This window comes from Acanthisitta chloris, unplaced genomic scaffold (genome assembly GCF_000695815.1).
Source record: "Acanthisitta chloris isolate BGI_N310 unplaced genomic scaffold, ASM69581v1 scaffold8014, whole genome shotgun sequence".
Classification (NCBI taxonomy): Eukaryota; Metazoa; Chordata; class Aves; order Passeriformes; family Acanthisittidae; genus Acanthisitta; species Acanthisitta chloris.
The window spans coordinates 33,222-53,699 of record NW_008668702.1 but is presented as its reverse complement, the minus strand read 5'-3'; the positions used below and the strand labels follow the sequence as shown (position 1 = coordinate 53,699).

At 38.7% G+C, this 20,478-nt stretch overlaps 1 protein-coding gene across 1 annotated transcript in view; it reads left to right on the top strand.

Moving 5' to 3' along the window:
* Nucleotides 1–2,375: 2,375 nt before the first annotated feature.
* LOC103800636 (myoferlin-like) overlaps nt 2,376–20,478 on the top strand; it is a gene marked incomplete at its 3' end in the record, with an annotated part of 51,096 nt that continues 32,993 nt past the window's right edge. The window contains exons 1-6 of the mRNA XM_009073018.1: nt 2,376–2,463; nt 8,437–8,492; nt 9,335–9,426; nt 17,858–17,966; nt 19,257–19,341; nt 20,370–20,372. Of these exons, the coding sequence (XP_009071266.1) occupies nt 2,376–2,463; nt 8,437–8,492; nt 9,335–9,426; nt 17,858–17,966; nt 19,257–19,341; nt 20,370–20,372 (433 nt within the window). The remainder of the gene's footprint in view (nt 2,464–8,436; nt 8,493–9,334; nt 9,427–17,857; nt 17,967–19,256; nt 19,342–20,369; nt 20,373–20,478) is intronic.

Genomic DNA, 20,478 nt, shown 5'->3' with positions numbered 1-20,478 from the left:
CCGGGATGGCTGAGGGTGAAACGACCTAGTTCTGGTTGGGTGCAAACCAGTTCTGTGCTCCTCAGGACAAGAGGGACATGGAGCTTCTGGAGCAAGTCCAGTGGAGGGCAGCGAAGTTGATCCAAGGACTGGAGCATCTATCTTATGACAAAAGGCTCAGGGCGCTGGGGCTGTGCAGCCTCAAAAAGAGATGACTGAAAGAGACCCCATTAACGTAGACAAGGATCGGGAAGGAGAGTGCCAAGAGGATGGATCCAGGCTCTTCTCAGTAGTGTCAGGCAATAGGACAAGAGGCAATGGGCAGAAACTGATGCATGAGAAGTTCCACCTGAAAATGATGAAGAGCTTCTTTCCTGTGCACTGAGCACTGAACAGATTGTCCGGAGAGGTTGTGAATTCTCCCTCACTGGAGGTGTTCAAGAACCATCTGGACACAATCCTGTGCTACGTGCTCTAGCATGGCCCTGCTTGAGCAGGGAGGTTGGACCAAATGACCCACTGTGGTCCCTTCCAACCTGACCAGTTCTGTGATGCTGTGAACCTGCTGTGATGCTTTGGACAAGTCTTCAGGGCCAACTCAGTACTATGTCCTATGTGTCTCTGTCCTCATTCCTTCCTGAGCATGTGTGCTTTAGATTACTTTGTCCTCTTCAGAAATCCTCTTCATCTACCCAAAATCCAATACCTTTAGAAATTTCAAAATAAGCTAGGGTAGTTCTCATGTGATCATATAAAACCCAGGCTGAACTGTGCTCACACATGATTCATTTTACCCCATGGGTGTGCCTTCCTCTCTCATCTCTATGCAGGAACATGTGGTGCTGGCAATGTGCACCTCTTAGGTTTTCACACCTGTTCCACAGCTGAGTAAACCTGCTGTAACACTGAGCAGGAGGAGCTCAGAGCTAGGTGCTTGACAGCTAAGTTCTACCTGTTTCCATGTTAATGCAGCATTACAGCATGTGTTTATGTTAAAACATTTCATAGAATCGTAGAAGCATCAAGGTTGGAGAAGACCTCTATGATCACTGAGTCCAACCATTAACCCATCACTAAACCCTAAACCATATCTTCCATCACCAGATCCAGATGCCTTTCAGACACCTCCAGGGATGGTGACTCCACCACCTCGCCGGGCAATTCCCTACTCCAGTGCCTGAACACCCTAACAGGGAAAAAGTGTTTCCTAACATCTCCTCTGACTCTGTCCTGTCTCAGCTCAAGGCCATTTCCTCTAGTCCTCTCCCTGCAGCCATGGCAGGAGAGACCATTCCCCACCTCTCTCCAAGCCCTTGTCAGGGAGTTGGAGAGAGCCATGAGGTCACCCCTTTTTTCAGTGAGTGCCCAAACCCGATGGGGGATGATCCCTGCCCTAGTCCTGCTGCCACACTGCTCTTGAGCCAGATCAAGATGCCCTTGGACTTCGTGGCCACCTGTGCACCCTGTTGGGTCATATTGAGCCGCTGTCACCAGAACTCCCAAGTCCTTTTCTGACCAACACCTCTCTCCCCACTCCTCCCCCAGCCTGGAGCTTGATGGAGTTGTTGTGTCTCAAGGGCAGGACCAGTGCTGAGCCTTACTGACCCTCATGCAGTTGTCCTCAGCCATTGATCAAGTCAGTCTAAACAATACAGAGGGGCTTACCACATTTTTTTGCACGCATTTCCTTAATTCTTTGTCATTTCTAATGATGCATATATACATTTTAACACATTCTCAAGAGATCTCCTAAATCCAGCCTCTCCCTTTAGGAACCTGCAGGACTTACTGCGTGGCACGTCGTTGTTCCAGCACACAACGGGAGGGGGAGAACTTGCCCTGTTTTTGGGAACCAACGCTAATTCGTGGCTGGAGGGCTGACACGGAGCCAAGCCAAAACCATTTGCAAACGATGAACTTCTAAAAATTAAGAGGAACAAAAAAATTCAAGCCATCGGGAAATTTCATTCCTTGGTAGACCAAGATGCAGATATGATTTATTTCGAGTCTTAGAGTCGTGCTTAATGTTTGTGTTGCTTTTGCTTATTCTTGCCTTGTTTACTGATTATTTATTATGCAGTTTATGAATAAAAACAGCAACAACAACAAAATCTGTGCTCGTTTTTTCTCCGAGTCTTTTCTGTTACATGATTCTGTTACATCGAGAGCTCTTTTTGTGCTGCAAGACAGAGTTTGGTGTCAACTTACAGGAGGTTTTTTTCATAGCTTTGAGGAACTCGTCCGTCACAGATCCACCCATGGACCTTTACTGTAAACCAGCAATTCCTTGCCTCCTCTTCCTGCCAGCGTTTCAGTCCAGACGTTAAGGACTGTGAAACTTTAGACTTCCTTGAATTTCCTTGGTAACAGTCAACATTTAGGCAAGAGGGAACACAATGCTCCGGGTGATCGTGGAATCTGCTACCAATATCCCTAAAACCAAGTTTGGGAAACCTGATCCTATCGTTTCTGTTATTTTTAAAGGTAAGGAAAACTGTGATCAGTGTACTTGGGGAGGTTTGCTGGTGGATAGTGCCCTTTGTAAGGATTTGGAAATCTGTGAAAACATGTTTTCCTGAAGTTACATCTGATGTGATTTTAGGGTAGACTTTTTCATTAGAGAGTAAGGAGTTAACCTGAATGCAGTTTGACCTGCATTGGTCTCTTCTGACCATCTGTGCTCCTGTTTCAAGATCCACATTTTACAAGCTTTTGCAAAAGTTTAGCCTTTTGCTTTCAAAACGCAAATCTAACTGCATAGATAAATCCACTTTGAATTCTGGTCTTGCAGATTACCTTGTTTTCCATCTGAAAAATGATTCAAGTCTTGATGACTTTGCACAGCCACTACTCACGGCTAAAGACATTTTTATTGTGCCTGGTTTGTTGTGTTACTAGTAGCATGTTGAAAACCATTAGTACTATTACTGAAGATGTTTGGTTTGGTTTTGTGGTTGGTTTTTTTTTTTACAAACAATTGCACTTCAAAATTTTGCCTGTTGTGATTATTTAATTTAAATGTTTAAGAAGGAAACCACATTTTACACTTTAATTGCTCATCAGTTACATATGGGAGAAGAAGAAAACAGTGTAATAAAATTAGCATTTATATGAAAAGCTAATTATATTTTGCAGCGTACTTTACCTGTTGCCATCATTTCCTCACTTGGCTAGACTAGAGGAACTTGATTTCAAGTAGTGATTTCTCTTTAAGTTGCAACAACTTCCAAGCAATTTTGGATCATGTAATATATCAAACCAAACTGTGACAAACAGGCATCTTAATTCCTGGTGACCTGGTTTCCTAACTGTGCGCTGAAATGCAAATGCTGTTTCCTAAAGTGTGAAAAATCTTTGCAGCAGTTAGAAACCAAATCTGCAATCATGACATTTTGCTGGAGGCTGGAAAAGGACAAGGCTGTGAACCTCCAGGGCCTTCACTTACAGAATGAAAAGTTGTCAGTTCCTTTTATTTCAGCATCAGAAAGATGTGATACCATTCAATTTCCTTTAGTTTCCTCCTTTTTTTCAAGTTTGTTTTTCTTTACCCTCCCATGTGTTAGAACATGTGGCAGAGCCTCTCTCAGTGGATTTTGGAACTTCCTAATTCTTAAAATATGATTTTATTGCCCTACAAAAAGTGATGTTACAGCTGTACTGTAATTTCTCTGGTTTCTTCCACAATCTGCTGATTCTTCAGTATCCATATTATCTTTTCAATTCCTTGTCTTTCTGTTTGCCTTCCTGTCAGTTTTTTGTTTTCTGTTTCCTGTTCCTGCAGTTTCATACTCCAGAGTTGGTTTACACCTTTGCTACCTTATGCCCTAAGTGTCTGTTTAATCTCTGCTTGTAATCTTTTGTTCCTGCTGTGTGCCCTAATGCAGTTCACTTTACCTAGGAAATATAAATTATAGGTATTTATTTTTTCTGCATTGCTGGGTTTGTTTTCAGTTCTTCAGTTACCCAAACACAGGAATTGGACAACAGACATCAAAGGAATGAGTTTGTATTTATCCTTTATGTGCTGTAACTGGGATTTTTAATGTTCACAAGCTTAACCAGTGTCTTAAATACAACTTCATAATTATGGCAGGCTTTTAGTGGGATATTTCATTTCTCCTCATCCTGCCACTTCTGTTTATGTGATTTTACTACATAACAACAGTCTGATTTTTTGCTTTCTATCCAGAGTGATTCAACGGAGACAGAAACTATCAGGCTTTTTCCAGCTATTAAGCAGCTCATATTTAATTTGCAAGTGGAGTGCCTAGTTGCCAAGTGCAAAGGCTTAGGGATCCTATATGAAATATGCTGAACTTCTGCCCGTTTATGTTTATAGATGCTGGTTCCCCTCTCACCCTGCTAATGTGTAGAGATGGGGAAGCCAATCTTATTTTGGGAAGATTTATGTCAAAGGGCATTAGTCTTCCACTTTAGTCCCTACCCAGTGTAGATCCCAGGGCCTCCAAATGGGAGTGCATTTTCTAGACTGGGAAAAACTGAAGGATTTGCAGGACTTTGGCTTTACCCTGCAGTATATTTTCATGTTCTTGTTTGACTCGAGTATTTTTGGTGAGGTCTTAGTGAGTAGCACTCACTGAGATTTCATTAAGCAGTATCTTGTTCAAACTTATTTTACATAACCTTTGCTGTTGGCAGGTTCAGGTTCAGTAAATTTAAGACTTCAGTGAAAACACAGAGTGTCTATCAGGATTAGGCCTTTATGGCTATGCTGTGAAGAAAAAACTCATGATCCTACAGCTGTTAGTATGAAAGTAACTGCAAATGCTTTCTGTGTTAAGACACTTAAGTTAATGTAGTTTCATCTATGAATAGAATGAAATTCATCAAATTTGTTTAATTAAGCTAGTTACAGACTATACAGTCAGTACAGTTAATACAGTGATATATAGCAATATTAGGAGGAAATAGGCAGCTGTTTCTGTTGTGATACCTCACTTAGAGGGGTTTTGTGCATGCATTTGTCTCTTTTTTTGACGCATTTGTATTCGGTCCAGTGGGATGGAACTTTCCTTTTATTTAAGCACAGCTCACTGTTCAAAGAGAACTACACCCTGAGAGTAAACAAATGTTACTATCTGGAACTGGGTGCTGCTCCAGCAGAATTCTGAGTTCATCCACACTCAGTGTGAGCCAAATTCTGAGCCAAATTAGTGTGAAACACCATTGCCATCTGCTAAAATGGCACTAAGTGGTAATGATTAAACCAGTATAATCCTTTTGGTTTGTCAAATTCTTGGTTTAGGGTATAAAAATTGACTCAATTGTTTACATATGCAGTCAATAGTAGGACATTTAGTGCCTTGATCATTCCTTTTGCCTGCCTCATTCCACTTTATGCATTAAAAGCTGAAGTGGAATGGCATTTAGTTTGACTGGGCCACTTGAATATTTGTGCTTAATCTAAGAGCCTTCCAGCAAGGCAGTAGTTCATAGCTGTGTGAGTTGATATTTCAATGTGTGAAAGAAAAGAGTATTAGAGTGTAGTTATTAACTTAATTTATGTTTTCTGTTTTGCAGAGAATAAAATTACCTAACTTTAATTTCCTGGGTTTTGGAGCTCTGCCCAGTTGCTGCCACTGTGCAATCTTAGTTCTCCCCTCACAAAAGTTACATGGAAAACTTACTTAACCGAAATGTGATTCTCTCTTGAATCTTACATTTAGGACTGTTCTAAAATCAAATAGTTATTAACTTAATTTATGTTTTCTGTTTTGCAGAGAATAAAATTACCTAACTTTAATTTCCTGGGTTTTGGAGCTCTGCCCAGTTGCTGCCACTGTGCAATCTTAGTTCTCCCCTCACAAAAGTTACATGGAAAACTTACTTAACCGAAATGTGATTCTCTCTTGAATCTTACATTTAGGACTGTTCTAAAATCAAATGTTTGCTTCTGCCCCTCCTGCTTTGAAATTGATTAAAATGCTATTTAGAATAGAAGAAACAGTTTAAAATGGAAGCATCGGTTGTTTTGCAGTACTTATTACAGAAATTGTAATAAGTGAGAATATTAACCATCATGCAGTAGTATGACACCTCTATCAAGATAAAGCAAAGAGTGATTTCTTCTACAGTATACAGTTATTCGTTTGTTTTTAAAGAAACAAGAGTATAAAGTGTCCTGCCTGTATCCATTATAATTTGTTTCTTGGTAGGGCCAAACTACAAATGATGACTGGTCCTATCTTACAGCTTATCCTGATGTGGTTTACAGTCTTAGTTACCATAGCTGGACTCATTGCCAGTAGAGGAAGAAAGTCTGAGGGACCTGAAACCGAAACAACTGACCAGCCTATCTTGCCAGTGGGAAAGAAGAAAGGGCTTTGCCATCAGCTTAAAAACCAAACACTACCCTCAAGAGCATTAAAATATTGATAAAAGTGTAATAAAAAGAAAGGCAGTAAAGTAAAAGAATATATGCAAAATACATGCTGGAGGAATGGGAATGCCACACTCAGACTGAGTATAATTACAGCTAAAACTCAATGTAAGATGTGTTTCCCAGTGTTTTTCATCCAATTTTCACACAGATGTGCAACACAAAAAACCCTTTTTCTCAGTATAATCTACAATATGTATCTTTTTAGCTGAAATGTGAATCTTACTTTTGCTTTAATTAAAATGGATGATCCAGAGTGGAAAATGTTGCTCCTCCTCAAGAATTGTCTTGACTGTTGTTCAAGCCAGGGATTTCTTTACCTTACAGAGTTACACTTGAGCTTAGGCAGGGATTGTAGGACTTTTATCCATTAGTTCTGTGGGTCACTATTTCCTTTACAAACAGCTGCAACTGTTCCTTTTTTTTGCACCAGCACTGGAAACATCTTTTCCCTGACCCTCAGCTTCTAGGAGAACTTGGAGTCAGTGCTAAACCCCAGATTTTCTGGGATACTCAGTTTTGAAAATGCTTTGTCTTCAGTTGGATAACATGAATTTGAATTTCTCTCATTAGCATGTAACTTACTGGATTTTTTTTCTGTAAAGTGTGAATCCTGCTTTGTCTTCAGTTGGATAACATGAAGTTGAATTTCTCTCATTAGCATGTTACTTACTGGATTTTTTTTTTCCGTAAAGTGTGAATCTACAGCATGGTATGTTATGAAAGCTCTTTCCTTTGTCCTCCAGTGTGAGTCAATATCCTGTATAAGTTGTAGACAATTCCTGTTACATAAGTGTGAGTCAGTTCTTGCAATTTGCAGCATGTGCTGACTTTCATTACATCCCACTCTCTTGCAGTAAAAGGAGCCACCACGTTCTGCTGCCTGAATAGTGCACATATGAACTTGCCCATGTGGCATATCTACTCTTGCTTCCCAGGCCTTTGCAATCTTTTCCTGGCCAAGTGTACTCATAAGAAAAATGCTATTATCTTTACAAGGAGTGTGTCTGAAACTCGGTCTACTCACGGTGGCTGAGCATTTTGTAGGTCAGCAGTTGGTTTTCTGACTGTACTTAGGCTCATTTGTTATCACTAATAGATAAAATTTCTGTTTTAAGAGCTGTGTCTTTGCCAGTGTTCTTTGGGGCTTCTGAGCATCCAAAGACTTGTTCTCCATCAGAGCTACATGCATATAGTGCAAATTAAAAGTAAAAATAAAACTGTTTCATGGTACTTGCTTTGAACCCGTTGTAAGAACAGAATTCCATCTCCCTTTTCAGTGGGTAAAAGCATCCTGCAAAGGGCCTCTGCAACACTTGAGTTATACTATTCTGCTTGGGAGAAGGAATTTGAATCGAAATGCCACACTACAGCCCTCACTCCCATGATTCCTAGGTTGCCCAAATGCAAATTTGACCACGAGGTATGGGAAATTTGTAATATTTAGGCCCAGGTAAATGTTAGTGAAGTGATCTGCATAACCACTAGGAACCACTTATTCAGGAAGGGTTGCATTTCCTCTTACATGCATGTGTATTTCTGCTAGTGTTTGCTCATTTAAAGCAGCAAGTGCTGATTCTGTAAGCATATCTTCTTAAGTTTGTTTTTTTTAATGTGATTTTATTTCAGAGATAAACACTTATAAGTATTTTGTGTCTTAGATATGGTAAGTACGTGACACATTTTCATTACTACTTTCTAAAATACTGTCACTGACGGGTTACTGTTTGGTTTGATGTCTCCAAGTCTTTTAGTCAGTCTTTTTATTTCCTTACTGAAGTTGCAGTCAAGGGTCATAAAAGGTTGAGAAAGCCAAATATTACTTTTTCTTTTTGGGAAAACATCTAGCTATGCTTAAACAAAACAGAATAAAAAGCTTCAACTGCTAAAATTGCCCAGGGGACTTTTTGATTGTAAAATGTGCAACTTCTGGAAGAGGTAAAAAGCATTGCAACATTTGGTAAAGCTCAAAATTTCTTTTGGAAAGTGAAAGGGGGAATTATTCTATTTGTGTAGTACTTTAGAAAAAAACAAATAATCACACTTTGTATTTGCAGATGAAAAAAAGAAAACAAAGAAAATTGACAGTGAACTCAATCCTGTTTGGAATGAGGTAATTTCTTTATAAAAGAAATTCTTGATTGTTTTTAATTTTCAATTTCCACAGTTGTATATATTGTTAGATAGAGGAACTTGTCATATGTGTCCTTTCAAGGTGTGAGTAAATGCAAGTGAATGGATTAATCTTGTGCCATATATTACAATTCATTAAGTAATGTTTTTATGCAAAATTAGATGTATAACCAGTGAGTTTGTGGCGTGGATTTGTTCCCACTTACTTTTGATTGCATGATACTCAGCCAGTGCTTAGCCACAAATATGGGAAAATAATTGCATCATTTATTTCATACTAGGTAAAATCCTAAAGATTTAAAATTAATCATGTATTGAAGTTCCTCAGTTTATCTGTAGGACTGGTCATATTTTGCATCTTCAGTAATATGTTTCTTGAGGAAAATGTTAGTAAGTGTTTTTTCATGACCATAAATTAAAGATTATTCTTACATTTTTTAATTAAAAGCACAAAGAAAGGGAACCTACAACTATTTGTCTAAATTCAGCACCAACTGACTTCAGCCAGTGTTGAAGGGGAATAACATCAGATACTATAAATGACAAGAGAATATGTATGTTAGGTTAAGGAATTGAAACTGCCAAAGAGATTATGGGTTACTAGTAAACAATTCAGTTCTGTTATTGTTAGTACTAATTAGCAGATCCAGTATGTGTTATGAGTATTTTTAGCTCTCCTTTTGCCAATGTAAGCTGGTTTGGTTTCCCACTAAATGCAAAATTTATTTCTGAATACTTTTGTTGTATATGCTACTCTCTTTTTAATTAAATTATGCCTAACTTGTAATTATAATTTGATTTTGCCTATTTTGTTTTACCCAGATTCTGGAATTTGACTTGAAAGGAATTGCCCTGGATAATTCCTCTTCCCTAACAATTATTGTGAAGGATTTTGAAACAATTGGACAAAACAAGTATGTTCTTTCTTTCTTCTCCTCAGTATTAAACCCACCTTCCAATACAGAAGTAGGGGAAGGAAATGAAACTGTTTTCTGTTCTTTCTCTTTTCTGTCAGTGCCAAGTACTGTTGGCTGTTGCTATATTGAAAGGGAGTATGATATCATGTCATCTTCCTTCTTTTTTGTTGGCAGATTTGGTATGAGTTAGGCATACATTTATGTTTGCTGATAGTAGCTCACTTCCATTGTTAGCTTTTCTTTACTACTCCCTGCCTCCTCTCAGTATGTGAATTCAGGGTTTTACAATAGTCCAACAGCTCCCCTGTAAAGTCACTGTGAATCAAGCCAATCCCCTCAGGTCTCTCATTCCTCAAATTCCTGCAGGTCAGTAAAGCAGGACTATATTGCATGCCTCTGACTTCAGGGAAATCCCAGAACTTGAGATAAGAAAGCCTGTCAGTAATCAAAAATTTGTAATGGATTTATAATGTATCAGAAAATAAAGGAAGGTGATTATCTGATGCACCTAAAATGTTTCGCTCTGTACATGGGTTCAAAGTTAAGCAGGAATTTGGTTGGGGTTTTTTTTCAAAATGTATTTGTAAGTATCATCTAGACTCATATTTGTATCACTTAAGGCCCAGTTTGTGCAAATGCCTGTTTGTTTTGCTTGGGTTTATGCCCTGGAAGTTGTCCACCACATACTTATTCTGTCTACAATTTAAAAAGTAAACCAGTAAAATTCTTTGGAAAAGTGACTTCCATGTACGGAGCTGTGCAAAAAATGTAATAGTCCATACCAAGGCCAGAGTAACACCTTCAAAGTAATGCTCTCTGAACACAGATCCAGATTTTCAGGGTGTAAATGTGTGTGAGAGGCTGTTGGCAGGGAAACAGGATAAGGGGGTGAGAGGTGAGAAACACACGTGCAGGTATCCTGATTGTAATGGGATAATAGGAAATAGCATCCTGGATTTCTTTTAAAGACACAAAGCACTGTGACAGCAGAAAAGATTTTATATTAATGAATCTTCACATTTAGGCAAAAGAATACATGAAATGGAGGAGTGTGGAATAAGTTTCCCACCTAGCGCTTGTACTCATAACCTGTATTTCTGTAGTTCTGCATTCTATTTACTGAGTTGGAGAGAAATTTAGGACTACCATATAAATTTGCCATTTTATTCCTCAGCATCCTCTTTTAATACTTCAGAAAAAGTCTGTAGTTTTATACTACACACACATGCCTACAGTGCTGCAGCATTTCTTAAAGGTGCTCAGTGTGCCACTGACACTCCCTGGGTTTGTCGGCATGCCTAGTTCAGGATTGGGAAGGTGGAGTATAATGCTTACCTAAGGTCCTTACTACTGAAAGCTATTCCAATGACAGTTTCAAAAAGGGGGTGGAGGAGTGAGGGCTGGACAATATTGCATTCATTTTTACATATAAAATTCATGTGGTTAACAAGTCTTTCAGAGGTAAAAAAACCATTATTTCAGCAACCCACTCTTTGCTGCATGCTTTTGACATTCACAAGTAGACCAAATAACTTGGGAGGTGTATCAGGTGTTTAAGCTAACTGGGATTTGAGTCAAAATCAATAATCTTTCCTTTAGAAGTTTATGTTTTATACATTTTAAAGTCTAGATTGAATTGGGATTTAGTTTTTGAGTGTAAAGAGTATGTCTCAAGGACTCTGTCACCTGAGAACGAGCAATGAGAAGAAACTACACCATGTCTTTGGCTTTATTTTCTTTCTTCTGGAGGAAAATAATCAGTGAAGATTGCTGTTGCTATTTTGAAGGTAGAGACAACTTTTGCTCAAATGTTCTACCACTGTCTTTGCTGCAGTATAGGCTGGGACCAGAGCAATAAGTTTCTCAACCCAACCTCCCTCTGGCTGCTCACTCACACAGCTCCTGGCCAACACACACTCTGCTATTCCATGCACTGTTAGTCCAGTCTAGTTCCAGATGCCTGGTCTTCTTGTGCCCAAGAGGTGACTACAAAACTCAGACTGCCCTCTGGAACAACACAGAAGATTGCAGTGTTATACAGGATTTGTTCCAGCTCCTAGAAACTGATATAGCTGTTCGTGCAGTCTGTTCTTAAACTGACGCAGGAGGAGGAGTGAAGTGGATGTTAATCTGCTCTTACACTGTGCCAAAGCACTGAACTCATTGCTTTGGCATGTTTCTGTAAATTAACCCGCAGAGAACATTTGAATATTTTTCCATTTCTTTTTTCCTGGAGTCAGAAATTGCTGCTTCCTTTACAGGATCACTAAACTCTTGCACATAGATTAAATGAGTGCTCTTCATGGTAAAAAGATGCAGTCATTGGGAAAGATAAATAAAGCAAACCACAACTCTTTGCAGACAGGAGTAAACCAGAGGACTCACATGATCCATGCTTAGCTAGATTTTCCAGCATAAAGATGTTTGAAAAGAGAACACGTCTGTTTTCTATTATGTCTAATACTGTTAGTAGAAAGATTTCAAATTCTCAGAACACAAATCTGTATGCAGTTGAAAAAAAACAACCTAATAACTTCAGTTGTCCCCGTGAAGTTAGGGGGGAAAAGCATTAACAGGAAGTTACAGTTGTCTCTGTATGAAAGGATTTTCATTCTATTTGAAAGAGTTGAGATTATGTGTTTCCCCACGTCCTTTGCGTAGTTAGTAACCTAGCGACACAGAGGAAAAACAGATTGGGCACACCCTTTTCTCTGGCAGAAAAATGCAGCCACAAATGAACAATTCAGCAAATTATTTAATCATGATTAAGTATTTTTTTGTAGTTAAATAATTTCTAGATTGTTTGAATCCTCCTACAGCTCTGGCCTTTTGTGTGGATTCTTTTCCATGTCAGTGTGACTGTACATAGTTGGAGGCTTTCCTTGCATCTGCTCTATGCAAGATCCTAACACTTTAAAATTCAGTTTTGGGCTTTTCTTCCTTGTACAAAACACTGTTTTGTTTCTTTTTTTAAAGTTTGTTCATGCAAAGAGTATTATCATATAACTAAAGATAAAAATAGTTTTTTTCTTAATAAATACTGTTAAACGTGGCACAAATGACAGCAGGTGGGTGTTGGGTCTTGTAGCATAGACTCTATAATGAAACATACACACACTGAGTAAGAAAGGTTGAGTACAGCCATTATAACTTCAGCAAGGAATCCAGTTTGCCTCTGGGCATAATAAATATAAACCTCTTCCAAAATAAACCCTTAAAAATAGGTGAAAAGAATTTGAATGCTTGACTCTCAGGTGATTGAAACCTCTGGGCTTGCAGTAGAAGTAGCATGTAAGCAGCTGGAGGACATGGTATGCTAAAGAATTTAGTATAAATTGCTACCTTCAAACCAAGAGGAGTACTAGAATGGTTGGTACTGTGAGTTAGCATTTCCTGATCCAGAAATGGGTGTGAAGTTTCACTTCTCTTTGTTGTTTAGGCAGCTAACAGGAAGTGCTAACTGCAGTGTGGATTAATTAGCTTTGGCACAAATGCAACTCAGTGTTTAGCAGCTGGTCATCAGTAGTTCGTTGATTTCAGGCTGAGAAACCAAGTATTTCCCTTTGATTGCTGGGGAAAAAGTATCATAGGCCTAGTGCTGGTAAGGTGTCAAATCAGCTTCTGATTGGGAGCTTTGCATTTTTCTTTGGTGTCTTACTCAGTGGTAGACCAGAACATTTAAACTACTTGTGGCAGGAAGGGGTTTTTGCTTTAGTTCTGCAAGGCTGGAAAACTTTAAGAGGCTGGACTATACATATACAAGTCTTAGTATTGGCCTGAAAGGTACTCGGACAGAATTAAGAAGCAAAACTCATTTGCTGTCTACTACTGAAAGAGCTGGTGAACAAAAGGTCAGAGGATGTATTAAGCTATTCCATTAGCAGAAGCTATCCCTCTTGATGGTGTCATGAGACTAGTGTGATCTGGAATTAAACAGGCAAATGTTGGTCTGTCTAGACAAGAGGAGGAAAACTGAAATAGGTCCAGCAAAGAGAAGTGGCCTTCAAGGATGAACAGGTGGCACAAAGTCTTTTCAGCCCTGCTGGAAGGAAAGGACTCTTTGTCACCTTGAGAGTCATGACTTCAGATGGAGATCACATGCAATCGTGCCTGAAGGTTCAGAGTTCAGAGGAACACAGCAACTTCATAGTAGTCATGTAGAGAATCAGTGGTTTCACTGCATATCAGAAGGAACTATAGCAGACCTTGCAGTGAAGGATTAAACATCAATGAACTGGTGATGGACATGGTGTCACAACTACTGTGATCTGACTTAGCTGACTTCATCCTAGCTGACTTAGCCCAAAGATTAGAGACCTGAGAGAAGCATGTCAGAATAAAGGCTTTCTCCAAGACATGTACAAGTGACAAAGATGAGACCTAACAATGACTTTGAGGCATTCCTTGTTACTTTTGAAAACATCGCTTCAGTCATTGAGTAGGTGTATGATCAAAAACAGACTGAACATGGTGCTGATCTAGCTGACTCTGGTGAAGCAGAGGCATTGGACTAGATGATCTTGAGTGGTCCCTTCCAAACTCATCAGTTCTATAGCTCTGCTAAGGGAGGGGTGAAGCATCCCAAATCCAGTGAACAGGGCAACTTCAGGGAAGGCAGAATACTGCCCAAAGAATTGGGCTAAAGCATAGAAGTAGACTAAGATGGTGTGTAGGCTCGAGTGAAAAGAGACTGGAGACTATTGTTGCCCAACCTCCTAAAGAAGAGGGGAAACAAAGGACTTTAGAGGCAACTGGTTGCAAGTAAGTATTCTATGTAACTGATTCCCTCTTCAGTCTTCTGTAGGTGATCAGTGTTTTAAAAGTGGTTACTGTGCATTCAAATGTGTGCAGTTATCATTTGCATAGGACAGATAAGGATGTAGAAATGGAAATTTACAGTGGAAAATGTCAAAAGCACTACTGTTAAACAGCTATTCTTGAGTTAATGTCACCAGATAGGAGGGTGTGGCTGCTGAAACAGTCATCCTGCTGATTTGAGATGACTTTGAGTGGCTTCTGAATTGATGTTTTTGAAGTTAATGTAAGTCACTCCAGCTAATATCAAATCAAAATGTCAAGTCTACTTAATTTTTCTATGACTGTGCATAGGATAATATTGTTCTGCCTGAGGGTAGGAAACCTCTACAGAGAGACCTGGGCTGACTTGATCAATGTCTGAGGACAACTGCATGAGGGTCAATAGGGCTCAGTGCTGGTCCTGCAGTTGGAGCACAACAACCCCATGAAGCTCCAGGCTGGGGAGAAGTGACTTGAGAGTTGTTGGTCACAAAGGGACTTGGAAGTGCTGGTTGACAGAGGCTCAGTATGAGTCAACAGTGTGCACTGGTGGCCAAGAAGGCAAATGGCATCTTGGCCTGTATCAAGAATAGTGTGGCCAGCAGGACTAGGGCAGTGATCATCCCCCTGGACTCAGCATTGATAAAGTTATAACTTGAGTACTGTGCTCAGTTTCAGGCCCCTCACTTGAAAAAAGGCCATTGAGGCACTGGAGCGAATCCAGCGAAGTGCAGTGAGACTCAGAAAAAGTCTAGAACACATGTCCTATGAGGAAGGGATGAGAGAGTTGGGTTTGAGAAGAGGCAGCTCAGGGGTGACCTCATGGCTCTCTACAACTGCCTGAAAGGGAGTTGTAGAGAGGTAGGGGATGGTCTCTCCTGCCATGGCTGCAGGGAGAGGACTAGAGGGAATGATCATAAACTGAGGCAGGAAGATTCAGACTGGATGTTAGAAACTCTTTTTCCCTGTTAGGGTGTTCAGGCACTGGAATATTGCTCAGGGAGGTGGTGGAGTCACCAGACCTAGAAGTGTTTAAGAGGCATCTGGATCTGGCACTGGAGGATATGGTTTAGGGTTTAGGGATTACAGCAGTGACAGGTTAATGGTCAGACTTGGTGATTTTAGAGGTCTCTTCCAGCCTTGATGATTCTATGATTCTATGATATTTTCTTTGTCTTTCTCTAGAATCAGATTTGGCCTAGCTGCTTTTGGATAGTCTTGTTGGGTTTTTCCCTTCTATGATGCCTAAAATATGTAAACTTCTATTTGTTATTCTCAAATGGAAAGGCATGAGAAGTCATGGTTGAAGGAAAATAGGAATATTTGGAATTGATATTGATTAGTTTTGCATTGAAGGAAAAAGACTGAACAGAAATTGGTTCCTTTCAGTATCTGGCTGTGTAAAGGTAATTCAAGCATTTGTTCCTTGCAACTGCATGAATAGTTTCCCATTTGCTTATATTATAATGGCTTTCAAAGCTATTAACTTGTTAGAAGGATATGTAATAAAGTGGAAAATGCATTGAGCTACCCAGTATGTTTCTCTCTTAAGTGCGTTGGGATTTTCAATCATTATAGAATGAACCTTTTCTGCTTTTCTTTGACTGTTGAATAGTATCAATGTTTGTCTGCATGATACTTGCTCTTAACATAGAAAAGTTTGGTCATATATGGAAGGAGATGTTCTCTTTGGTGTGTAATGTCAGATTTACTTGACTTCTATGTAACACCCATATTTGGAATGTTGAAGTGTCAGGGAAGAAAATACCACCTCTTTCTGTTTGCTGTTATTTCATGAGCTAGGCAGGCATTACATGCACCACTGCATGTATAGTTGATGTTCCAAATCTAGGTTTGCCTTGTGGATTGAATGCAACCTTAGATCCATAGCAGGAGAAATTACTTCCTAAGCTCCCAAAAGTTGAGAAATGCATGGAGACAGTGTTTCAGCTAATATCCAGCTCTGTCCAACAGTTCATAAGAAGTGAAAATGGACCTATGGTTAATCTACTGCTCACTGAAATAACTAGGTGTATTTCTGTAGTTTTTTTAAGGACACTGGATCAAGAGTATAATACTCAATCCAGGCATCCACTTAGTAAAGGGAGGAGAGACAGGTGTTAGATGTGGCATCAGTTATGGTCATCTTAAGGATTAGAACAGCTTCATGCATTTCTTATGCAGCACGGCCTTATCTTAAAGCTGCTTTTCACATCTAGACCGTCTTCTGTGTGTGATGACTGTGAGGCATAGCTGGAATGTTACTGTGCTCTGGCAGTTTGGGGAGTGGAAGTGAAAGGTTTGAATAGTGAGTCAAAACTATCAGAATGACAATTGGGTTTGGAGAAGTGAGATGAACTGGGAAAGCAAAGTTGACTGAGGAGATGACAATGCTAAAGTAATTCTAACAGGACATTCAGACAGCAAGTGTAGTTATCTTTCATACACAGCTAAGCAGAAGTTGTCCTGTGTAACACCTGGAATGTATATTTGCAGGAAATTATAATTTTACACTTACATATCCTGGTGTACTTTGCAAAGCATTATATTCTCATGACATAGCACTTGAGAGAGGCTATAGTAATGCTCTTGCTCCATGTCTAAAAATACCCTTCCATCCTATGCTCCATGAAAAAGCACTGTAATCTCTAGATCTCAAGGGACTACAGTTGGGTTCTCAGTGTACAGATCTTTTTCTACTTTGGCAGCAAAGCTGGTATTTTGTTTGTATGTGTAATATTTACAGGGTGAAATTATCTTGTGGTCTTTTCATTGACAAAAATCTCAATTACACCAATCATCCACTTCAGTATAGGAGGAAACTGTTACTACATACTATGGAATGAAATACAGTGCCAGGTATCATGAGAGCAGTGCCACACTGTGAGAAACTCTGCCTAAGAGAAGTTTCTCAGGTTAAAAGTACATGCAGTTTTCAGCTTTCTGAGAGAGGATGGAGGTGACAGATGCAGTCCCAAAGTAGGCAGAAGTAGCTCAGGAGAGTCTACCACGTCAGATCCCTTGAGCAGCTTCCTTTGCCTCTCTAGAACCATATTGAAACATTCTGAGGATTTAGAAGCAAGATGAACCGATTCCAAAATGTAGAGCATGGGCAAGAAGATTAGTTTTGTGAATTCTTCAATAAGCACATTGATTGCATTTGTTGAGTTTCATTGTTTTTGTTACAGAGATGTGTATGTGTATGGGTTTGTGTCTCTGTGTAGTACAGCAGCTTTTATCCATACTCATCTGAGAGCTTGCAGAGCTGCATAAGGAAAGAAAGTACTCTGTCCTTTATAAGTGAAACAAGTGACATGTCTGTTGAAAGTTATACAAAAGATTATTTTCAAAAATACACAGACTATTAATTTCAATTTTTTTGAAAGAGGTTTTTGACCTCTTTTGGGTTAAAGCTTATATTTTCCATAAAGAACACCGGCACATTTAGGTGAAATGAAACAGAGACTACAAATTAGCAGTACACAATCGTTGCATGATCTTTTGTTGTGCCTTGAATTTTCAAGTTGTGGCTGGAGTTACTTTGTTGACTATCAGACACTAGCAAAAATAAAAGGGGAAACTCTTTTTGATGTATATATGCATTCTAATAATGATTTTTATTTCGTTTCAGGTTAATTGGCAGTGCATCCGTAGCCCTGAAGGATCTTGTAGGTAACCAAAGCAGATCTTTTCCATTCAAACTCATACCTCTGCTAAATGAAAGGGGACAAGAAACTGGAGTGAGTGGCTTACATTTCCTTTACTGTATCCTTGAAAAAAATCCTCTAGCAACAGGGCTAGTAGTGAAATAAAAATATTTTCAAGTTATTTTTGCTTTTTATTCAAGTTATTTGTATCAATTTAATGCTTGGAAATTTGTAGCAAAATCTCAAGATAGAGGAAATTTATACCAAGGTATAGTTATGTCTGTACCATCTGAGTTTGTTTAATATGCTTTAAGTGATAAAATTGTTTTCTCTGTGTGTGTTAGGTATTTGTATATATGTACTATAAATATTATGGGTCACAGAGTATGCATGGAAATCAGCCTGATTCCGAGTACTGGTGCAGTTCCCATAAGCATTTTTTTTCTGCATTCTTTCTAATAGCCACCTGTGTCACAGCACTAATTCTGGAAAGCACATAATCATGTACATGTTCACTGCCATCTCAGTTCAGAAGGTTACACAAAAACTTGCTTAACTTGGTTTAGCACGTTTAAATTTAACTGGTTATTTACTTAGTTATTAATTAAGTAGTTTCTAGAGCCAGGGACCTTAACTGTGTTTGTGCAGTTCAGTTGTTAAGGCACTTCACATTGCATTCTAGTACGCTTAAATAATAAGAAACTCTAAAGGTATTTTCAATATCCCATCAGCTGCAGTTTCATATCATGATTAGTTGGTCACAGGGTTGAGCTTTTCTTGCTGACTCCTCATGTTACTCTGGCAACTAGGAATAATAATGGTTTGTTCAATCACCCAAAACTGCAGTCAAGCACAAAAAAGGCAATTCTATAATTAGAATGGAAAATGACATAGTGTATTTCTTCCAGGATGGAGGTATGAACAAGCAATTACAAGAGCCAGATGGGAAACTCTACTTTTGGTTCAGACTTGCTAAATAGTTGATCAGATAGTGTTATTTCTGCCTTTGTTCTTCCATCTGCAAATTTAGGGCATTCCCTTGTCTGCCAGGAATATTGTGGAACTAAATGAATTTACATATGTAGAGCATCTTATATGCTTGTATTGTTACAGAGTTTTTCTACACATAAACACACTGATTTCATTTGTTAGATATTATTTTAGAGCCTATTCCATGAGCTGCAAATTGTGTTATCTTTACTGTTTGTATGTATAAATAGCTTAATAATAGTTTATTCATTTACTAGTAGCTGAAACTTTATAAAACTGTACTGTGACTATGAATAATTAACTGTTAATATGCAGTGTTAGAAGAACTTACTGCTTTAAGTTGACTGCTGTGAATGCTGTGTGCTACATAAAAAACTGGGTGTTTCTCTACAGGCAACAATTGATTTGGTAGTAGGATATGAGCCACCAGCTGGACCTGCAAGTCCAAATGATCCAGGAGGGACCAATACACAAGAAGGTATTTCAATCTCCTCTCAGAAAATTATTGCTAAAAGCTCATGGAGCTATTTAAGATCAGGCAAGAAAGTGATTCAACAGCATTGTTCATCAGAAACAGTGTTCACCAGAAGCAAGTGTGTTAAGACTGTCAGATAGTGATTTTAAAGAAATTAAGGATGGTTCAGAACTACAGCTAAGAATAAAATTGGCATGTCCTGACATAAAATGGATTTTAGCATCATTTTCTCCAGTGGAATCAGGCTACAAAAGAATGATATTGCTTAAAAGCTTTTCCAAATGGCTTTTGTTTAGGAAAGAAAGGTTTCTGGAAACAGCAATTATCTGCTGTAATGCTAGTGCTGACCCAAAACCAGGGAAGTCACATTTATTACTTTCAATATCAGAGAGCTTTGTGAAAAGATTTTCTTAAATCATTAAACTCTTTTTCCTCTGTAGAATTGTTTTGGAAGACACTGTTGTATCTTGTATTAGGCTTGATACTTGACTAGCCAATGAAATAATGTTATCAGTAGGAAATACTCTTTGGTCTCTCTGTATATCATATTAACCAGACTTTTGCTGAGAGTGTTTTTGGCATCTTCTGGTTTTCCAGACTCTTAAAAGAACTGTGAAGTAACAACAGGGTTTTGCAGTTGACAGGCAAATAATTAGCCTAATATCAAGACTGTGCTTGTGCATAAAAAAGTAAATGGAATAAATATTACGTGTTTGAGGAGAAGAAAATCAGTTTGACCATTATCTGCTGATGGATAATAATATAAGAAGTAAAAAATTGAAATCAAGAGTCTTCTGGAGAGAAGTTTTGATTCCACTGACTTCACCAAGAGGTGTTCTTTGGGAGTGGAGAGATAAGTAATGCAAACACAAAAGCTGTATGCTAAATTACTACACTTTGAAATAACGTTATAGAAACGTGCATTTGAAGGCTAAAAGTTCAAATTGACTTATGTAAGCTTATTTTGGTTGTTTTTTTAAACGTACTTGAAATATAAGGTACAGATAAAATAAAAAATGGCAGTTCTTTAGCTGGTATCCAGCAGCAGCATGAAATTCATTTCAATGTGAATTATCAAACACAGCCTAGTTAATTATTATAAATACCTATTTCCCATGAAATGAAATCACTTTCCCAGCT